General features: G+C 45.8%; 1 protein-coding gene across 2 annotated transcripts; it reads left to right on the top strand.

The window, feature by feature from the left end:
- The first annotated feature begins 3099 nt into the window (after window positions 1–3099).
- On the top strand, window positions 3100–18986 carry METRN (meteorin, glial cell differentiation regulator). Of its 2 annotated transcripts, none has more exons than XM_083476142.1 (4): window positions 3100–3582; window positions 9646–10070; window positions 14420–14485; window positions 16419–18986. In XM_083476142.1, exons 1-4 carry the CDS (start codon window positions 3494–3496, stop codon window positions 16733–16735), a joined length of 897 nt encoding a protein of 298 aa, XP_083332268.1. In that variant the 5' UTR covers window positions 3100–3493; the 3' UTR covers window positions 16736–18986. The 2 variants fall into 2 exon arrangements, with proteins under 2 accessions (XP_083332268.1, XP_083332269.1); XM_083476143.1 differs by having other exon boundaries at window positions 3123–3582; window positions 14426–14485.
- The last annotated feature ends 325 nt before the right edge of the window (window positions 18987–19311 follow it).

The following is a 19311-nucleotide window of genomic DNA, read 5'->3' as shown; positions in this document are numbered from 1 at the left end:
TTGAATACATCTAAACTAGCCAAGTATTCTTGTACTATCTCCTTAGTTATTCTGGGCTGTGTTTCCTCTGCTGAATCATTTGCTCCAAATTCTTCAGGTCGGGCATTGTTTTCTTTATCGGAGAAGACTGATGCAAAGAAGGCATTGAGGAGTTCAGCCCTTTCTGTGTCCCCTGTTTGCATTTCACCATCTTCTCCTCTGAGTGACCCCACTGTTTCTTTGTTCTTCCTTTTGCTACGAACATACCCATAAAAGCCTTTTTTGTTGCTTTTAACCTCTCTAGCAAGCCTGAGTTCATTCTGTGCTTTAGCTTTTCTGACTTTGTGTCTACACGTGCTGGCTATTTGTTTGAATTCCTCTTTGGTGGTTTCCCCCCTTTTCCATTTTTTGTACACATCCTTTTTTAATCTTAACTCAGTTAAAAGTTCTTTAGATAGCCACCCTGGCTTCTTTAAGCACCTTCCATGTTTCCGTCTCATTGGTATTGCCTGACGTTGTGCTTTTACTATCTCCCTCTTAACAAACTCCCAGCCATCATGAACTCCCTTTCCTTTTAGTATTACTGTCCATGGGATCTCACCCAGCACTTCCCTAAGTTTTATGAAGTCGGCTTTCTTAAAGTCAAGAAATTGAGTCCTAGTATGCTTGGCTGCTCCTTTCCGCTGTATAGTAAACTTCAGAAGAGCATGATCACTCGCGCCTAATGATCCTTCCACTTCTACCCCACTAACCAGGTCATCAACATTGGTTAGGACCAGATCTAAAATGGCTGTTCCTCTTGTTGCTTCTCCCACTTTCTGGACAATGAAGTTGTCTGCAAGGCCAGTGAGGAATCTGTTTGACCTTATGCTCTTGGCTGAGTTTGACATCCAACAAATATCCGGGTAATTGAAGTCCCCCATTACTACTATCTCCCTTCCTTTTGCATGCTTGGCCATCTGTTCCAGGAAGGCATCATCTATGTCCTCCGTTTGGCTTGGGGATCTATAGTAAACTCCCACAATGAGGTCTCTGTTATTCTTCTCTCCCTTAATTTTGACCCAAATGCTCTCACTTTGGCTTTGAGGTTCTAAATCTTGGATTTCTTCACAGGTATACACATCCCTGACATATAACGCCACTCCTCCTCCTTTCTTGTCTGGTCTGTTTCTCTGAAATAGATTGTATCCCCCCATTATTACATTCCAATCATGGGACTTATCCCACCAGGTTTCAGTGATGCCTATTATGTCATATTTAGTTTGCTGTACCAAGAGCTCAAGCTCATCTTGTTTATTTCCCATGCTTTGCGCATTAGTGTACAGACATTGAAGTCCATTAATCATTCCCCCGTGTCTCTTATTTAAGGATTTTTTCCTCCCACCACTAGGTCTGCGTGCTGCTTGCTCCATTTGGTCTATGACATTTGGATGATCATCTTCATCAATTGATAGACTCCTACCTTCAGGAGCACTGTCTCCCTCCCCCACATTAGTCAGTTTAAAGCCCTTCTGATGAGGTTTCTGAGATTTTTGGCAAAAACATTTCTCCCAACCGTTGTGAGGTGCAGCCCATCGCTTGCCAGAAGTCCATCTTCAAGAAACTGCAGTCCGTGATCTAAGAATCCAAACCGTTCCTGTTTACACCATTTGCGAAGCCAGCTGTTCACTTCCACTATTTTTCCCTCTCTCCCTGGGCCACGTCGTTTAACTGGGAGGACAGATGAGATGACAATTTGTGCATTTAGTTGCTTCAATTTCCTGCCGAGAGCCTCGTAGTCTCTTTTGATCTTCTGGAGGCTATTGCTTGCAGTGTCATTGGTTCCCACATGAACCAAGAGGAAGGGGTATTTGTCAGTGGGTTTTATGATTCCTTGCAGTCGTTCAGTTACATCTTGGATCTTTGCCCCGGGGAGACAGCACACTTCCCGAGACATCTTGTCAGGCCCACAGATCACTGCTTCTGTTCCCCATTTAATTCAACAGGCCTTGACTTTTGAGTAGACATGGTTCAGATTGCACTGTGAAATTCTAATTGTAGATTCAGAACTGGATCTGTTACTCAGGAAATGCAATAAACTGATGAGAGCAGAACCACACCACACATTTCAAACATATCCAACACACAACTCCCTCTGCCAAGAATTGTAGTCCCCCCCCCCCACAGAGCTACATTTCTCAGGACACCTGAGAAGAAACCCCCCAAAAGTGTGATTTTTAAATGTAATTTGTGAGTTTTTTAGCTGTGCACTCTTCTCTCTGTGTGTCTCTGACATGGGTCTCACTGTATCCAACAGCATCCAAATGTAGGCAAAAACCACCTCCTCAACCTTGGGAAAATTTATAATCATAGAATTGTAGAACTGGAAAGGACCAGGAGGGTTGGATAGATGACTCTCCGGTGCCTTCTAACTCTGAATTCTAGGATAGCTCAGTTGGTAGAGCATGAGACTCTTAATCTCAAGGTTGTGGGTTCAAGCCCCACATGGGGCAAAAGATTTCTGCATTGCAGAGAGTTGGACCTAGTAGGTGACCCTGGTGGTCCCATCCAACTCTGATTCTAGGAAAGATTCTATGTGGTCACATTTTCTAGAGAGTAATCTAGAAGGGGGGGGGGGAGTGAGGTGAATATGGGGGGGAAATGTTGAGGGAATTTTGTTCACTTATCTTGAACTGTTGCACTTTGTAACTTGTAAAGAAAAGTTAGTTAGAAATAACAAAACAAAACAAGAACCCCCCTGAATTTCTCACTCTCCGAAACAATATTTTTGCTTCCTTTGAAAAGCAATTCCCAAACTCACAACTTCTAATTGCTACTAATCCTATGGGATTTAAATGATGGCTTAATTTAAAACGCAAAATTCTGAAAGCAAAGCCTGCCTGCCTGCGCCTGCAATGGACTTCCACACATCTGGAGAAAAATATTTTCAGAGTCCGTCCGTCCGTCGCCCCCTTTTTTTGAAATCACATTGTTCTCAGAACCACTAATTTGCTAATCTAGCGGAGAATCGCACCCTCCCCTTTGCCTGCATTCCGATTGGCCGAAAGTTCCCCAGCTTGGTTTTGATTGGGAAACCGCAGAGGATCTCCACCCCCCTCCCCACCCCGCGTCTCCAAACCCATACACTCCGGGCTCTTCCCTCCGCCCGGGTTGAAACTGCCTTGCGCTCTGCGGGCGTCCTATATAGTCCGTTTCAAACTCACCATGAGAATCTCGGGAGCTTCCCATCTCTCTCCAGGTCTGTCTTGCCCCCGATTGCAGCGTCTCTCGCAGCGAGCGGGGGCGAGGACGCGCTACTTTGCAGCCTGAAAAAGAGGGGAAAGGAAGAGAAAGCGGGGAATTCCTTGCGAGGAGCCAGAAGAAAGCCGGCAGAGGGAGGAGATGGATGGTGGGGAGACTCGGGCGTTCCTAACTCCGCCAGCACATTCCAGGATGGTGCTCCAAAAGGATTCATTCCCCTACATTTGATTCTTCTCCTCTCCTGCTTCTTTGCCCAGGAGTTAGAGACCTTAAGATGTCTTTGGCGTTGGGGCTCCTGGGCTTAGTTCTTCTGCATACAGCCCTTTGCAATTACTCAGAAGATCAGTGTAGCTGGAGGGGGAGGTAGGTATTAATACGGACAAATTTCTTGCCTTCAAAACGTGTAGTCGAAAAGTGATGCTGTTTGACCTTCATTCATCCGCAGAGGTTTTTCCTTCTCTCTTCGAAATACTGCGTTGCGTAGGTTCTTCAAACCTGCTGTGTTCCATGCTAGCAACTAGAGTTAGAGTAAGTCCTGGTAAGCATTAAGGGAGTCGTTGGTGCAACGGCAGTTCAAGGAGACAGGCAGAAAAAGAAATTAGATTTTGGATGCGGAAGCGGTGCAGGGTGTGAGTCACTGGCTTGTCTAGCCAACTAAGTTTTACACAGAGTAGACCCATCGAAATGCATGGGTCTAAGTGAGGCAGGCTCATTAACTTCAGTGGGGTCTACTCTGAGTTAGAACCAACAGTGGCTACAACCCACAGCTTCTTATAAAGAGCAGGGTCAAATTCCCTTCAGGGTTTTGCAAAGTTAGCTGGTGATGGGTCTTCTTAACTGGGCCTTTTATGTTGCAAAACCATGTCCTGGTGTTGGTTTGGCATCCTCCTTAATTGATTGATTTTAGGTTTTTCATGGAATTACAATGGGACTTGGCTGCTGGTTATTGTTGTCGTCCCGTCCCCCCACAAGTGGAGATTGGGAGTGCAATTCTATATGTGCATACTCAAAAATATGACTTACTGAGTTCAGTGGAACTTACTTTCAGAAAAGGATTGCAGCCTAACTTGTTCTGATATTTTATGGATAAGAGAGAGAGAAGTATTGGAATCTCCTACTGTTCTTTGACAATGCTTTACCAGAAAGACAAGTGAGGTCATACTTATTGAAGAGTTTAACTTTCCTCCTGGCTTAGTAAACATTGGTTGCCCTAAACCATCCTTGTGCACAGACTGTAATTCTGGTCTTCTGCTAGGGACACCTAACTTATACTGGCTGAAACTGATTGAGTGATTTTGTGGGCTGGTTCTTTGTGCCTATGAGTGGCCTAATTTATTAAAAGGAGAAGAATTGTATGGTGTGGAGAGGGAACTGCCCTGGTAGCTGCCATTTCTTTATTTTTCTTGGGTGCTGAAAAAAGTGGACCCCTGGGATTAAAGTACTTTCATGGGGTGCTTTACTCATTTATTATGGGTTGCTCAGAATAGACCCACTGAAAATAATGGGCATGACTAGCTTACATCCATTGATTTCAATGGGTCAGCACTGAATATAGCTTGGATACAACCCTATCCTGAACTTCTCAAAGGCTCAGGGTAGTATTGCTGGTTCTCCCACTCCATTCCTGTCTGCAGACAGGTCCTGATTTCATGTTTCCTCATTTTAGTGTGCTACAAGTTTTTCTTCATTTTCTGAGCAACCGATTAAATAGGGCAGCCCTTTTTGCAATGTGTGCTGCAGTAGCAAACCGAATCCATAAAGATTTCTGGATTTGGCACCGTAAAGGCTTAGTTTGTTTTTAATGTTATATCCAACCTTTCTATAATTGAAGTTGGCTTGTGACACTAGTTGCTGTGCTGGTGTCCAGAATGCTGGCCACACTTCAGGGCATGCATGCCTAGATTGAGATGCAGGGGGTCATAAGAACAGCTGCGCTGGACCGAAGCCTCTGCTTTAAAAAATAATAATAATTTGACAAGCTGTGTGGCTGGAGGCAATGGTATAACTGGGTAATTTTAGATGGTGGGATTTATGGTCCTAAATCCCTATCGCTCCACCCCCAGTAATGGGTTTTCCTTCACTTCCATCAAAATGTGTTGAGCCAGCCCTGTTGTGTTCCAGGGCCCTGTTTCTTATTCTGCTGAGTTGGGGCCCACCATAGAATCATAGAAATGGAGAGTTGGAAGGGGACCCCCGGGTCATCTGGCCCAGCCTCCTGTGATCCAGGAATCCTGCCCACAGACATCCCTGGGTGGGCCTGAACCACCAAACTTCTGATGAACAGGAAAGCGCACTGACCCATTCCACCACGGCATCATCTGCCCTAAAGTTCTGTCCTAATGGCACCACTGGCTAGGGGAGAAAACACTGGAGTTAGACTGAATGCTTCTGAGCTATTGTGGCTTGTGGGACTCGAAATGTTTCTGATATCTGAACATGGTGGCTATGCGATTCTTCCACAGTTGGAGGTAGTAACGTGTCTGAATGCCACTTGCTGGAAACTGCAGGAGGGGACAGTGCTCTTGGGCTGTCCCACAGTCATCTGTTTGGCCACCATGAGAACAGGCTGTTGGACTAGACAGGCCATTGGATTGATGCAGCAGGGTCCTTTTGCTGTCTTATACTGAGTCAGACCACTAGTCCCTCCATTTTGGGGACCTAATCCGGCCCCCTGGATTTATTTATTGGGGTAAAAACCTAAAAAAAGATCAAAAACTCCAATCCTAAAAAAAACAACTCAACAACTTTGGGGTAAAATCATAAAAAAGCTCAACAACTTTGGTCGGCCTTCACGCTTGTTCACTTCATCAAATCTGGCCCTCTTTGAAAATAGTTTGGGCACCCCTGATCTAGGCTAATGTTTTCTTGACTGATGGGCAGCAGCTCTCCAGGGTTTCAGACAGGGATTGGCCCTGATACCTTCTGCATGCAAAGCAGAGGCTCTACCACTGAGCTATGGTGCTTCCCAATTTCAAAAAGCAACAAAAGAACACGTCATATACTTCCTTTGTGTAGAATGCTGAAATGTGACGCAGCGATGGTGGGGTAAACTGGAGGGAAGGAGGCAGCGCCTGTGTATGGCTACTTACAGGACATCCTATCGAGCAGAGACCATGAGAAGTCAATGCAGAGATTGGAGCATTGCTGGCTTGGCCAGTTTAGCCTCCTCTGTATGGCAGCCCCTTGTGGAATGCATTACAGTAGCCGAGCTGAGAAATACCGGAGATTTGGTTTTTTTGCACGTTTCATCTTAAATGGTAACCTTGCGCTTGAAATGCACTTAGAGAATGTATTGACAGTTTGCATTGGAATTATCATAAATGCACCATAATTTATTTCCTTCCCATGTAATTTAGTATAGTTGTATCCTGTGGGAAATGCAAGAAAGAATGACAACATTGTTAGGTTGTGTGGAGGCTTTGAAAGCTGGTGGGTTTTTTTAAAGTCTCACTAAACAGGCCATGCTGGGTTTGGTGAGCAAATGCTCTGTTACAATTTCCCCTCTTTTAGCAGCTGTTCCCCGTGGGAGGTGGGGCAGTCCAGGCCCTTGCTACCTTATAGAGCAAAGGTTGCTGCTGCAGCTCAGCTGAATCAATTCAGCTGTTGAGCCACGGACAGCTGACGATAGTTGTTGTGTGTCTTATTATTATTATTATTATTTTCATCGTTATTACACAATCACCGAGCATAACACTTTTTAGGGAGTGCAAGCGGACGAGTCTCCATCCTGATGGGTTTATGAACCAAAATGCAACGTAGGGAAAACATCAGAGGAAGGGGAGTCAGGACAAGCGAGGGCCCCTCCAGACTGGTGCTTTATTGCGGGTGTATTCTGCAACATTTGTATGTTTACATTTGCAAACTGCACTGAACCCTTTAGATAGTATTGAAGGCATAGTTTAATAGGTCTTTTTATATGAAAATAATTGAACTCAGAAACTTGTATTTTTCCAGGGTTGATGACTGACCAGTATTGATTTAGATTGCCCAGTATAATCTGACCCAGAGGTCTTTGACTATGTACCAACCACTTCTCTTTTAAGCCTTAAAATGAGGGGGGGAGTATAAAAAGGGGGTGCTTGTTCCTCTCATTAATCCTGTAGGACAGCTGTTCTTCCTCCTGTGTCCTTTGCAGAATGTCCAAGATGAAAATGGGAGGAAGGGGGAGAGGTATCTGCAGGCAAAGCGGCCTTTTGAAAATAACTCACAGCTGCAGGGAAGAATAATTTAGATTGCAAGAGCTTTGAAGAATTCAACCTTGTGGGTTAGTTCTACTCAAAGAAGACTCACATAAATTAGTGGGCATGACTTATTTATGCACATTCATCTTAATAGGTCTACCCTGAGTAAAACTTAGTTGGCTACACAAACCTTCTGTTTTCTGAATATTCTATGAATATGAATGAACCATGTACGGCAGTCCATGAACAGGGGAAACCTCAGACTTCATTCATAAAGAAGGGGCCCACTGTGTCTTCTAGCATAATGCGTTTGCTTTTGTGGGGCCTCTAGAGGGCAGCGTAACAGGGTTTTGGAGGGGCGTGTCGGGTGTGTGACACAGCTGCCGCATCTGTTTCTCAGTGATCTTGATCCTTTGCAGAGCAGATGAGTCACTTTTGCTGCGAAATGGCAAGTCGCTCCAGAGTCTTCAACCATCTGGATGGCATCGTGCTGCAAAAGACATCTTTTCTGTCCATGAATTGGGAATAGGATGTCCAGGTGTCCTACTTTACAGGGGAAAGTCCTCTGTTCCAAGGGTGGGAAACCTTGGGCCCAACAGCCAAGTGCAGCCCTCCAGGTCTCTGGCTCTCGGAACTCCCTCCAGGCCACGCCCTTTTCTCACAAGCCACACCCCCAGTGGCCCCTGCATTACAACCTGAGTGTTTTGCCAGGCTGAGCTCCATCCCTATACTCTGCTAATGCCTCTGGTTTGTCTGGATGCAAGATAGAGAAGAGTGTGTGACACCATGTGTGGAAAGTAGGGAAGTGGACATATGTTGCTCCACCCACTTTGGTCTCTGGCTCTGCCCACCACTGGCATGTGGGCTCTGGAAGGTTTTCCAGAAGTGAATGCAGCCCTGAGACTGAAATTTGTTCCCTGCCCCTGTGGAATTCAATGGCACCCTCTGTTTGAAGGGTCATGTGGCCTAAATCCAGATAATGGGCTCTAGCCAATGTTAGTCCTACTCACAGTAAACCCATGGAAATTAATGGACAGGTCTAACTTAGGCTCAGGAGGGTAACTGAATCTCCTCTAAGTTAAGCTTCATTGTGTTATGACAATAAGAAGGGAGAGTGGCAGGGACCTTCAACTTACCCACAGATGTTTAGCACCTAAGCTGCCAAACAGGTCACCAACTTTCTCCTTCTGCTGAGATGTATTTCTATTTAAAGTAGAGTGATTATGTCTAAATTTGCATTTTTACATATATGCTAGCACCATACGTTTTTGGTGGTGGTGAAAAACAAAGTGCCAGTACTCATATATCGATAAAATTGCTTTGATTGCCAGCACAAAATGGCTGTCATGGGCAGCGAAAAAAAGAGGTGACTGTGCTCCGTACCAGTGAAAATAACCTCAAAAAAGCTATTACATTAGCATCTTCAGAGTTTGTACAAATCTGTGTCTTTTGTCATTTTTTGTGATGCATTTCATCTGTTTTGACAAAGGGGCAACTCTAACTGGGGTGCGAAGGGCAATCTGAACAGGTGTTAATGATGCAGAGGCAAGCTCTGAGAATGTGGTTGAGAAATACTGTGGGACTCATTATTGGCCACTGTGTCTCCCTGAGAGCTCTCCAACCGCCAGGGCCAGCTCTGACATTGGTTAGGTGCTGGAGAACAGCAGCAGTAGTCAGGGGTGGCCCAATAAATCTTGCTGCTTACAGCAATGGACGAGATGCTACTGCTGCCACTCCATGCCATACACCACTGCAGGACAGCCCAGGATGTTTGGTCGCTCCAGGAAAAACTGAAAAAGCCACTGCCCTGCCTCTTCCTCCTCTTAGGAGGCACCATTGCCTGGAGGCAGCCCAGGGAGTAAAAGGAGGCTGGAATGGAGCGTGTGGCACAGCAGCAGCACCCCTATCAGCTGTCGGGAGGCTGCCCCAGTGTGCCTCATGGTTGGGCTGACCCTGGTCCACTGCACTGGCCATTGGTGATGGGTAGACATTTTTTCACACCTGAGAGCAGCAGACTAGCTTGGGAGGGTGCTATGCAACACACACAGCTCTGTTCTCCAATGTCTCACCTCTCACACCCTTTCAAACCTCCCTTCTCAGCCCTAACTTGCATCTCTTTGCTGATATTCTTATGATACCAGTTGTTGCCTTCTTCCTGACTGATGTATGTCCTGACTTTCTTGGGAACAGACGGAACTGCCCCAGCTTCCTTGTTATACTAACTCCATTCCACTATCCCTTGCAGTGGTCTGTCGCAGGAATCGGGCAGCGTGGAACAGATCTCCTTGCACTGTGCTGAGGGATCCTTGGAGTGGCTGTACCCAGCGGGAGCCTTGCGCCTGAGCCTTTTCCCCCGCCTTCCCACAGGCACCACCGGCAGAGAGAACCCCAGGCGGGTGACAGCCTGCATCAAGTCCTCCAACAGCTTCCGAGGAGCTCAGATTTACTTGGAGAGGGACGGTGTCTTGGAGCTCCTCCTCTCGGAGGCCGACGCTACCTTGCAGCCCAAGGTGCGCTGTTTTAGCTGGCTGCCCAAGGAGAAGGTTGCTCTGTTCCTCCAGTCCACCTTGCACCAGGACATCAGCCGCCGGATCGCTGCCTTCCGCTACGAGCTGCGGGGTGACTGGAACTCCCGCTTCTCGTGGCCGTCCAGAAACCTCAGCATGGAAGGTAAAGTTCTTTTGGCTTTCATGGCTGGGTTTGGAGGGAACATTTGTGATGCATCTGTGATAGTATTTTCTCAAGCTTTTATCTTCTAGCTTATCAAACCCAGAAACAACCATCTTCTCCACATGTGAGCATGGAGAGGTTCTTGTGCATGACCAAGAGTCCATTCAGCCATGCCAGATCATGGCTTGTACTAAGCATGGTTTAGAACCCAAACCATGGTTTGAGCCGCCAAACATATAGGCAACCAGTGGTTTACTGTTGTTTTACCATCTCACCACTTCCATTTCCATGGTGCAGGGGGCTGTAACTTTGTCAATTTAGCCATCATGCCAAAACAGAGTTAAGCCTCCTTAAACATGATATAATTGTGGATTCAGCTTAAAATAAATGTGACCCCCCCCCCCTTTCATAAAACTGTACAGGGAAATGTCAGAGGGACACTTCCTTTCTCCCACCTCCAGATCAGGGTAGGAATACAGGGCAGTAGGTATATGCCCATTTTCAGAAATCTAACATAGACCAAGGAAGTTCTGCTGCTGGGGAGGGATTCAATTCACCCAGTTCTTGGGTGATGGGCCTTGGGACCCCCAAACTCAAAATTGGTTCTGCTTTTCTTCAAGAGGAATATAAGTTGAAGGACAAACAACTCTGAAGTAGAGCAGTTTGGTATAATTCCTTAACCTTTACTTATGGAACCCCCACTCTTAATCTTGGGGTTGGGGTTAGAGTCCCAGATCGGGCAAAAGGTTCCTGCATTGCAGGTTGGACTACATGACCCTTGTGGTGCCTTCCAACTCTTTGATTCTGTGAAAGGTGGTATTCCTCTGAATACAAGATTCGGGAGAGGGCCAGGGTCAGCATAATCAGCATTCCTCCCTGTTGCTGGCTGTTCGCCTGCCTTCTGCCAGATGAGCAGTGAAAAAGGCAAGGAAATAGGACCAGCATCCTCTTAGCTGGCTCTTTCCCTCTGCCTTGCAGTAATGCAGATTTGGCCCAGAAGAAGATAGCAAGCCAATGGGCAGTGGTGGGGACACTGGCAAGGAGGGGCAAGGTTTTAGATTTAGGTTTATTAAATGTGTATATTGCTTCTCACTAAAAGGTCCTGAAGCAATATACAAGTAAGTGAAAAATACAGTAATAAATATTCAAAAACATACTCAGGACATTTGCCCAGGATCCTTTGAAATCTGAAGTTGACACTTAGGAGGTAGGGATCGACAAATACGTCAATTGCTTGCTTTCTCAGTTTCTCACTTTTCCAGACTTAAGTACAATTCCCCCCACTTTAGCTCAGCTGGTAGAGCACGTGACTCTTAATCTCAGGGTCACGGGTTCAAGCCCCATGTTGGGCAAACAATTCCTGCACTGCAGGAGTTTGGATTAAATGATGCTCATGGTCTCTTCCAACTCTACAATTCTATTATTTCTATATAAGCTTTTTTTTTAGTTCCCATCCATGAAATTCTCCTAATATACACATTTACTATGCAATCTACCCTAATATACACATCTTTGCAAACCAATTTCCCCTAATATAATACATTTCTCTATATTATTTCCACTAATATATGCATTTTATGCACACTTTACCCCAGTATGTGCATTTTTGCGCACATTATTTGGCTGGGGAAATGCACTGCAAAATTTGGAGAAGCTCCCGTTTTGAAAGATAGATGTGTTTCGGTTTGCATATTGCTTTGGAAAATGTACATTACCTTTAAACATGAACTGAATTGAATTCATCCCCCATCCCCATTCAGGGAATAAAAGATCAAGGGAGGCTCAGTGCTCTCAAGCTCTATTTCCAAGCTTTCCAGAATCATTTCCCTGGATACTGCTAGGAACTGAATCCTGGAACAGATGAATATTTGCATCATATTCTTATGCCTATTGTGTTACAAGTGGCACCTGCGTAGGATCATGAGCCACTGTGGTGTAGTGATTAGAGTGCTGGATTAGAGCATGGGAGACCTGGGTTCAAATCCCTACTCGGACATGAAGCTCGCTGGGCCAGTCATTGCCTCTCAGCCTAACCTAGCACACAGGGTTGCCTTGAGCTCCTTGGAGGAAAGGAAGCTATAAATGTAAAATTAAACAAAATAAATAAGGAAGAAACATGACATTCAGGGCTATGCTAAGTCCTGCTGGAAAGAAACTGTGCATGTAGCTGGGGCTGTTCAGTGTGGAAATAAGGTTGCCACACAACCAGAAAATTTATGTCCTGATCAGAATGGTGTCCTTTTTAGCCTAAGTGTGAGGAAGCTTTTTCAGCCCTGGGGCTGCATTCCCTCGTGGTCAACTTTCCGGGGGCCACATTTCAGTGCTGGGTGGGGCCGGGGCAAAAGTCTGTGGGACAATGGATGTGACTCATTCCCTTGCGCAGTGCCATAGCCCAATCCAAGAGTTGGTTCAGCAATTCCAGGCTCAAACAGCACACTGGGGTTTCTCTAGGCAGGCAAGAAAGCAACAGCTTTCTGTAATGGTCAGAGTACTATGACTCATATATCCTTTTTTTTAAAAAAAAGAAGTCGTCTTTCCCCGCTTGGGTTAAAGGAACTCTGCACATGCCCTGAGACACCCTTATGCTAGAGCATTTGCAAACCAAACGTGGAAACAGTCTTCACTTGCTTCCCAGGCTTAGGAAAGCGGAAACTCCTTTTGCTGTTGTTGCATTTCAAGGACTCTGAATGCTGTGTGGGCCTCCCTCACGGCAAGGGGAGGAGGTGGGCAAGTAACCCAAGCCGTCCGGAGTGTGCTCAGCAATCGAAAACACAAGGCCAAAGAAGGAACATCTAATCGGCCTCATCTCTGAGCTAACAAAAGTCCAGTGTGCGGCAGTTCGTAGCGGAGTCACCCGCCAAGACGTTCAGCTGCATCTCAGATAAGGCCTGAACATGGTTACCATAGCAACCCTAGGCATTCTCCCCAACTGGGGAATGGCTTTTTTTTTTTAATGCTTTTTACTAGGCTTTGTCTTGAGAAATGTTGGCACCTAGGGCACAGCCCAGCCCAGAGTTAGGCCCACTTGAGCCCTACCTAATGGCAATGGGATTGTGCCCAGAGGGCATTTTAGGAAAATAGAAAGCTGCCTTCTACCAAGGCAGGCCATTTTGTCAGGCCTGTTTGTTTATTACATTTCTATCCCGCCTTTTCCTTCAACGAGTTCAAGGCAGTACACATGGTTCTCCCTTCCCCCATTTTATCCTTGCGACAACCCTGTGAGGTAGATTAGACTAAGAAACTGACTAGTTTCAAACAACCTTCTACAGGTACTTAAACCTAAGAAGACCAGTTTGTTGGCGCATGGTCTCATAATGCCAAAATATCTATTTTGTTTGGCTGTAAACCTTAACTCTTAGGTATATTCTTTCCATTAAACACTAGGAGCAGAAGGGGAAGCTTAAAGCTAAACCTTTTATTTTAGGGTTTTTTATGTTTCATCTATCTATCTATCTATCTATCTATCTATCTATCTATCTATCATCTATCTATATCTAGTTATGGAAAATGAGAATTTATATTGAGTTAATTTTGTTTATAGAATTTATGTAAACAAAAACAAAAACCCACCTCTGCATATGCCAACTTGACATTTAATACATGAAGAGTTTGAAAACTCGCAACAACCCTGTGAGGCAGGTTAGGCTGAGAGGCAGTGACTGGCCCAAGGTCACCCATTGAGCTTCATGGCTGAGTAACGTTGAAAGCCTCATCTCCCAGCTTTTAGCCCAACTCTCTAACCACGACACCCCTCCTGATCAAGGATGAGGAAACTGTGGCCCTCCAGATCTTGATGGGAGTCAGTCTGAATGGTCAACAGCCAGCGGTGATGGGAATTACAATTCAACAACTTCAGGAGGGCCACTGGTTCCTCATATATTGTGTGGCAGTGGCTTTCAAGGCATTTGGTCCAGGAATCTTTCCCAGCTCTTCTTGCTCAGCAGAGAAGCCCCACATAGAGCTCACTGCAGTAATCTGGTCTTGAAATAACCAGTGCATGAACTGCTGTGGCCAAGTTTTCCCAGCCCAGGAACAGTTGATGATATTGTACCAGTCACAGCTGATAAATGATGCCTCTAGCCACAGAAGCCGAGTCTCTAGTGTCAAAGATGAATAGAGTGCACAAGCCACTTTCCATATTTTCAAGTGAAAATCACCTGGCCTAAACATGCCCTGGACTGCTATTTCTTCTTCCCCTCAACAGAAAAACCAAACTTTTCACGATGCCTTTCTACGCTTTACTTCTGCCTCCCCTCATTCTCCACATCCCTTCTCTAAAGAAGAACTATTGGATAGTGAGGCCGGCATGAACTCTGTTTGAGTGACTGTTTCCTTTTTCTCTTTGGAAGATGCAGGGAGCTGCCGTCCGTGTAACAACACTGAGATTCTGATGGCCGTTTGCACTAGTGATTTTGGTGAGTACATCTTCCTCAACTTCACATTTTCCGCTCCTCTCTTCAGCATCGTAAATTGAAGCTGCCTTATACTGAGTCATCGGTCCATCTAGCTCAATATTGCCCACACTGACTGGTAGCAGCCGCTCAGGATTTCAGACTTCTGGACTGGCCCAGTTTGCTTAGCGATCCTTATTGCATTCCTCATTGCAACCAACCCTGTGATTGTGATTTACTTGCCTAATGTTACCCAGGGACCCAGGCCTAAGAATTGTTAATTGCAGGGCTCTTTCTTTTGCTTTTTCCTTTTACATGGGAAAAAATGCCATAGAAATCACTCTTAATAATGCATGTGCAGCTGTGAAAGCTAAAGCCTGCCCTTCTGGAACTCTGTCCTCTGTCCCTGAACGCTGCTTAAGTAGCTAACCAGGAGCTGCCTGCCTGCCAGTCCGGGCTGAGGCACTAGCAGCCAGAGCTGCCCCCACAGAGCAACTCGCTCCCCAGCTGGGATGATGTGGCCTTTCCATTCTCCCCTTTAAATGCCTGCACACTCAAGGCTGTCCGGCTCAGTGGGCAGTTGCCAATTATTGCCCCGCACGCTCTGCTAACCTCCAGATTTGCAACCCTAAACAATAGGAGTAGGTGGTCAGGGGGTCCGCTGGCTGCCCACTCCAAAGTTCCCATGGCAACCAGGAAGTCAAACAGGAGAACAAGGGGATTTGCCACGCCGGATCAGATCACGAGCCTGTCAGAATGATCTCGGAGGGGCTAATTCTTGCTGATTTGGAGGAAGCCAAAGGCACCTGCGTGCAAGCAGGCTAATAGCAGGATTCCTCTCCATAATTGGCTAGATCTGACCAGTTATACTCAGCTGTAGCCTTAGAGCTGGGTGCCACTACAGAACCACTTCTGTTGATTGATTTGGTTTTGTTTCCATGCTGCCTTTCAGTGCAGGGACCGCCATTGTGGCTGAGAAAAATAATAAAACAAGCCCGACAGCAATAATGTAGAGCATTGATTTAGAAATGCCAACAAATACATGAAAGCCAAGCAAGCAAAACCAAACTGAAATAACTGATTTGTTTCTGGTCAAATGCATGCCAAAACAAGTAAGCTTTGCTGTTTGCGAAAAGCAGGGATGGAGGACCAATATCGGGTCCTGGGGCCAAGTGTGGCCCTCCAAGCAACTCTGTCTGGCCTTCGGAGATCTCTACAAGCCACACTCGCCAGCCCTGCTCCAAGACCACCCACAAGTGCTTTTGCCTAGCCAGAATATGTCCTTGAACTATGGCAAAGCCTCTTGCTTCCTGAGTAGAAGACAGAGAGAGATGCATGTCCAAACTTCTGACTTTTGCAGAGCTGGAGTGCAGCCTATTGTACAAAAATAAGGACCACATCTCCTGCTCCATCCACTCTTTGCTTCTGGATCCACCCACAACTGGCATGCCCCCCACCCAAGTTTACTGTTGAGGGGTGAACTACTGTTCCCAGGGTTTTTTTGGGAGGGGGATATGCTTTAAATGTGCCTTAGATGCATGATGTGTACATACGGACATAGCCAGGATTTTTTTGGGGGGGGCATGACTTTGGGGGGGGCAGAACTGATGTGATTAGTTAGTTAAGTATTTCTATTGTTTTACTTGATTTGGGGGGCTGCTGCCTCCCTGCCCCCCCGACTACACCCATGTGTGTGCGCATATCCGTGGTTTGTAGGATTTCACACACACACAGTTGGGTTTTATCAGTGTGCTGCTGCTCTGTAAGTAATTGTTGACATTGTATTGATATATCTCATCGACTGTGCTATTTTTAGTCTTTAAACTGCCGTCCATTTGGCTTTAATCTGCTGTTTTCTCTCTGTGTGTGTATGTGTTTTGTAAAACTGCTGTTGGCCAGTATATATATAACAAACAAACAAACGTTTCTGTTTTCTCCACTCCTTCCACCCCTGCAGTCATCCGTGGCAATATCCGGACAGTCTCCAATGACATGGAGTCGCAAGAATCCATCATCAGTGTCAGTGCCACCCGGATCCACCGCCAGAAGTTTGCCTTGTTCCAACCGGTTGGCAAATATGGGAAATCCACGGGCAGCATCCGTACTCTGCTGCGGTGTGGAGTGAAGCCGGGACCTGGCAGCTTCCTTTTCACTGGGTGGCTGCATTTTGGGGAGGCTTGGCTCAGCTGCGCTCCTCGCTACAAAGACTTCCGCCACATCTATGAGGGTGCACGCCAAGCTCACGAAAACCCCTGCGAAGTCTCCTTGGACTGATTTGTTGATGGGAAGTGGGTGGCAGGAGTTGATTTTGCCAGGAGGGCAGGATCCACACACACAAACCACACCGTGACCATGCTGGAAATGGCATTTCCTGGCTTAACAGTGGGAGATGAGACCTGTCTTTTGAACCCAGAATGAACAAGCTCTTTTCTTTCCTGTATGAGACTGATGGCCCTACCCATAACTTTCTCATTGGGTATTTCCAGCAAAGGGAGGAATTGTAGACCAAGCGAAAGGGCAACTGAGCTGCTCTCTGGTTAGGTTGGAACATGCCACAAATTGCATAAAGGGAATTGAGACTCTCCCAGTGTGGGAAATGTTGTCTTGCTCAGGACTTCTTTATCCTATTATTTACTGGAGCGCCAAATCAAACCCACACCTAAAAATAAGTGCATGATGCCCTTCCTGAGTTCTGCCCCCACCCCCCAGCAAACCCCTAATGCTATTGCCTATGGATCGCATATGCATTACCATCCCTCCCAACAGGAAATAGCATCACAGACAAGGAGACACTTCATTCGCTGCTCCTGCCTCCTTCCTAGTTTCTGGATGAGCTAAGGAAGCCTGCAAAGCGACCTCGTCTGTCTCTCCCTTCTGCAGCTTCCTTGACAAGAGAAACACCAGGATTGCATCTCGGTCAGTGACCAAAAACATAACAGGAATGAGATTCCCTTTTGAAAAAGTACAGTCTTGGTTTTCATTGGCACACCTTCATTCAATCAAACGTGGCAGAAGACATCAGGTAGGAAGACAAAGTGAGCAAGCAGTAGAGGTGAGAAGTCCATTTGCCCCTTCTTGGGCAAGCGGTTTTGCAGGCGGGCCTCAGACCTCCATGTGAATTGGTGAATGGCAGGCCGGATCATTTCCTGCTGCCAAATCAGCCAATGGTGGCAGGAATTTGGAAGGTGTTCCCCTGGGCACAGGACCAACCACTCAGTGGCAGCGCTTAGCCCTACGCCCAGGGCCAGGAAATATTGCAGGCCTGCCTGGCCCTTCTCTTCCTGCGCTGGTTCTGGAGGGCCAGGCTCCATTGCATCGCATCGTGGAATTTTCCTACCTGATTGAATTGTGGATCCTGGACTGTCCATTCCTGCTGGCATTCTTTGCTTAATGCACACCTTTTTAAAAAAAAAAAAGCCTGCATCAGTGTAACACTTGAGATGCCACAGATATGGCTGTCGTTCAAAGGCAGGCAACCTGTGGGCCCTGCATATGTTGCTAGACTCCCAACGCCCATCATTTGCAGCCAGCACGGCCAGTGTTGAGGGACGATGAACTTGTAGGTACACCAAAATCCTGCAGGGCTACAGGTTCCCCAACCCTATTATAATCAACCTTTCATTTTTCTCTGCCCCTATGAATCCCAAATCTAGATAATCTAGTCCATTGGATATGGATTTCTAACCCTGCTTCAGTGATGAGCTCAGGTGTTAAGGGCCCAACCCCAGGTGCTGTTGCAGCTTTTCCTGGTAAAATTTAATTCCCTGTCCCTAACCTTGGGGTGGACCCCCTGCCTCTCTCCAGATGTTGTTGGACCCCCCCCCCCGGTTGAGGTGTGGGTTTTTTGTATGTGTCATTTTTTTCTTTTGCTTGTTTGTTCTTACATATTTGAAAACCTAACAAAAACAAATTTTAAAATACAGTTTCAGAAAATGCAAAACAAACAAGCAAGCAAAAGAATTTAAGCTTGAGAAATTAGCCAGTCTACAAACCACCTTAAATCAGTTTTATTAATCCAGTTTAAATTAAACCACTGAAAATCTCAGTTTAGGTAAGCCCTTAAAACTAGTTTTCAGTCCAGTAATTATTATTATTATTTTTACAAGTGAGGATTGAAGGAGTATCATGTGCACTAAAGTTATAACGATACCAAATTTGAGATTTTGTTTTTTAAATCTAAATTCTATTGTAAGGTTTATGTGTATGTGTGGTTTCTTTCATTTTCTTTTCTTTTAAAAAGTGAAATGTTAATATAAAGTGAATCACCACAGTCAGAGAGACACTGCCAGGTGCATTTGGGCCGTCTGTAGTAATTTTTAGACCAAAAGCAAAACAAAATGCTAAGAAGATCTGTAATATTTTAAATATAGTTTTTGTACATATTCATGTCTGTGTACAGGTCAAGAGAGACAAATCTGACTCTATGTAGCTTGTAATGGTGGGATTTCTTTTCCATTATTTGTTCTTTTTTAATCTTGCATTTCTCTTGGGGCTGGGAGGGTACATTAAAAATGCTTCTTAGTAATGCCTGATCTATGGTGATTTCTCTCCCTGGCTGGGTTTATTCTTTCGCCCCTTGGCAGTCTTCAAACAAAATGAACGGAGCACTCGAAAGAGCTGGAGGATGGTCAGCTAGATAATTATTTGTCTAGGGAAGCAGCCGAAACAGCAGCGGTCAAACGAGCTCGAATAATTTAACAAGCTCTGGAATGTGCAGTAGCGAAGGACAAGGCCGGAGCATTGATTTTGGCACCTGAGGCGGAAAATCCCAATGAGTTGCGCATTGCACACATAAGTACACACACGTATAATAACTGACCAGTTGCCACCTTTGACGAGTTTCCCAGAAA

The sequence above is a fragment of the Podarcis liolepis genome, assembly GCF_965112155.1.
Source record: "Podarcis liolepis genome assembly, chromosome: 14".
Taxonomy (NCBI): domain Eukaryota; kingdom Metazoa; phylum Chordata; class Lepidosauria; order Squamata; family Lacertidae; genus Podarcis; species Podarcis liolepis.
Note: the sequence above shows the minus strand (reverse complement) of the source record. Positions and strands in the feature narration are given on the sequence as shown.

Bases quoted from the DNA above. Each gene is read 5' to 3' on its own strand.
- METRN (XM_083476142.1), top strand. From the start codon at position 3,494: ATGTCTTTGGCGTTGGGGCTCCTGGGCTTAGTTCTTCTGCATACAGCC. The intron at 10,071-14,419 runs GTAAAGTTCTTT...TCTCTTTGGAAG, and splicing joins CAGAAACCTCAGCATGGAAG to ATGCAGGGAGCTGCCGTCCG. The intron at 14,486-16,418 runs GTGAGTACATCT...CCACCCCTGCAG, and splicing joins CGTTTGCACTAGTGATTTTG to TCATCCGTGGCAATATCCGG.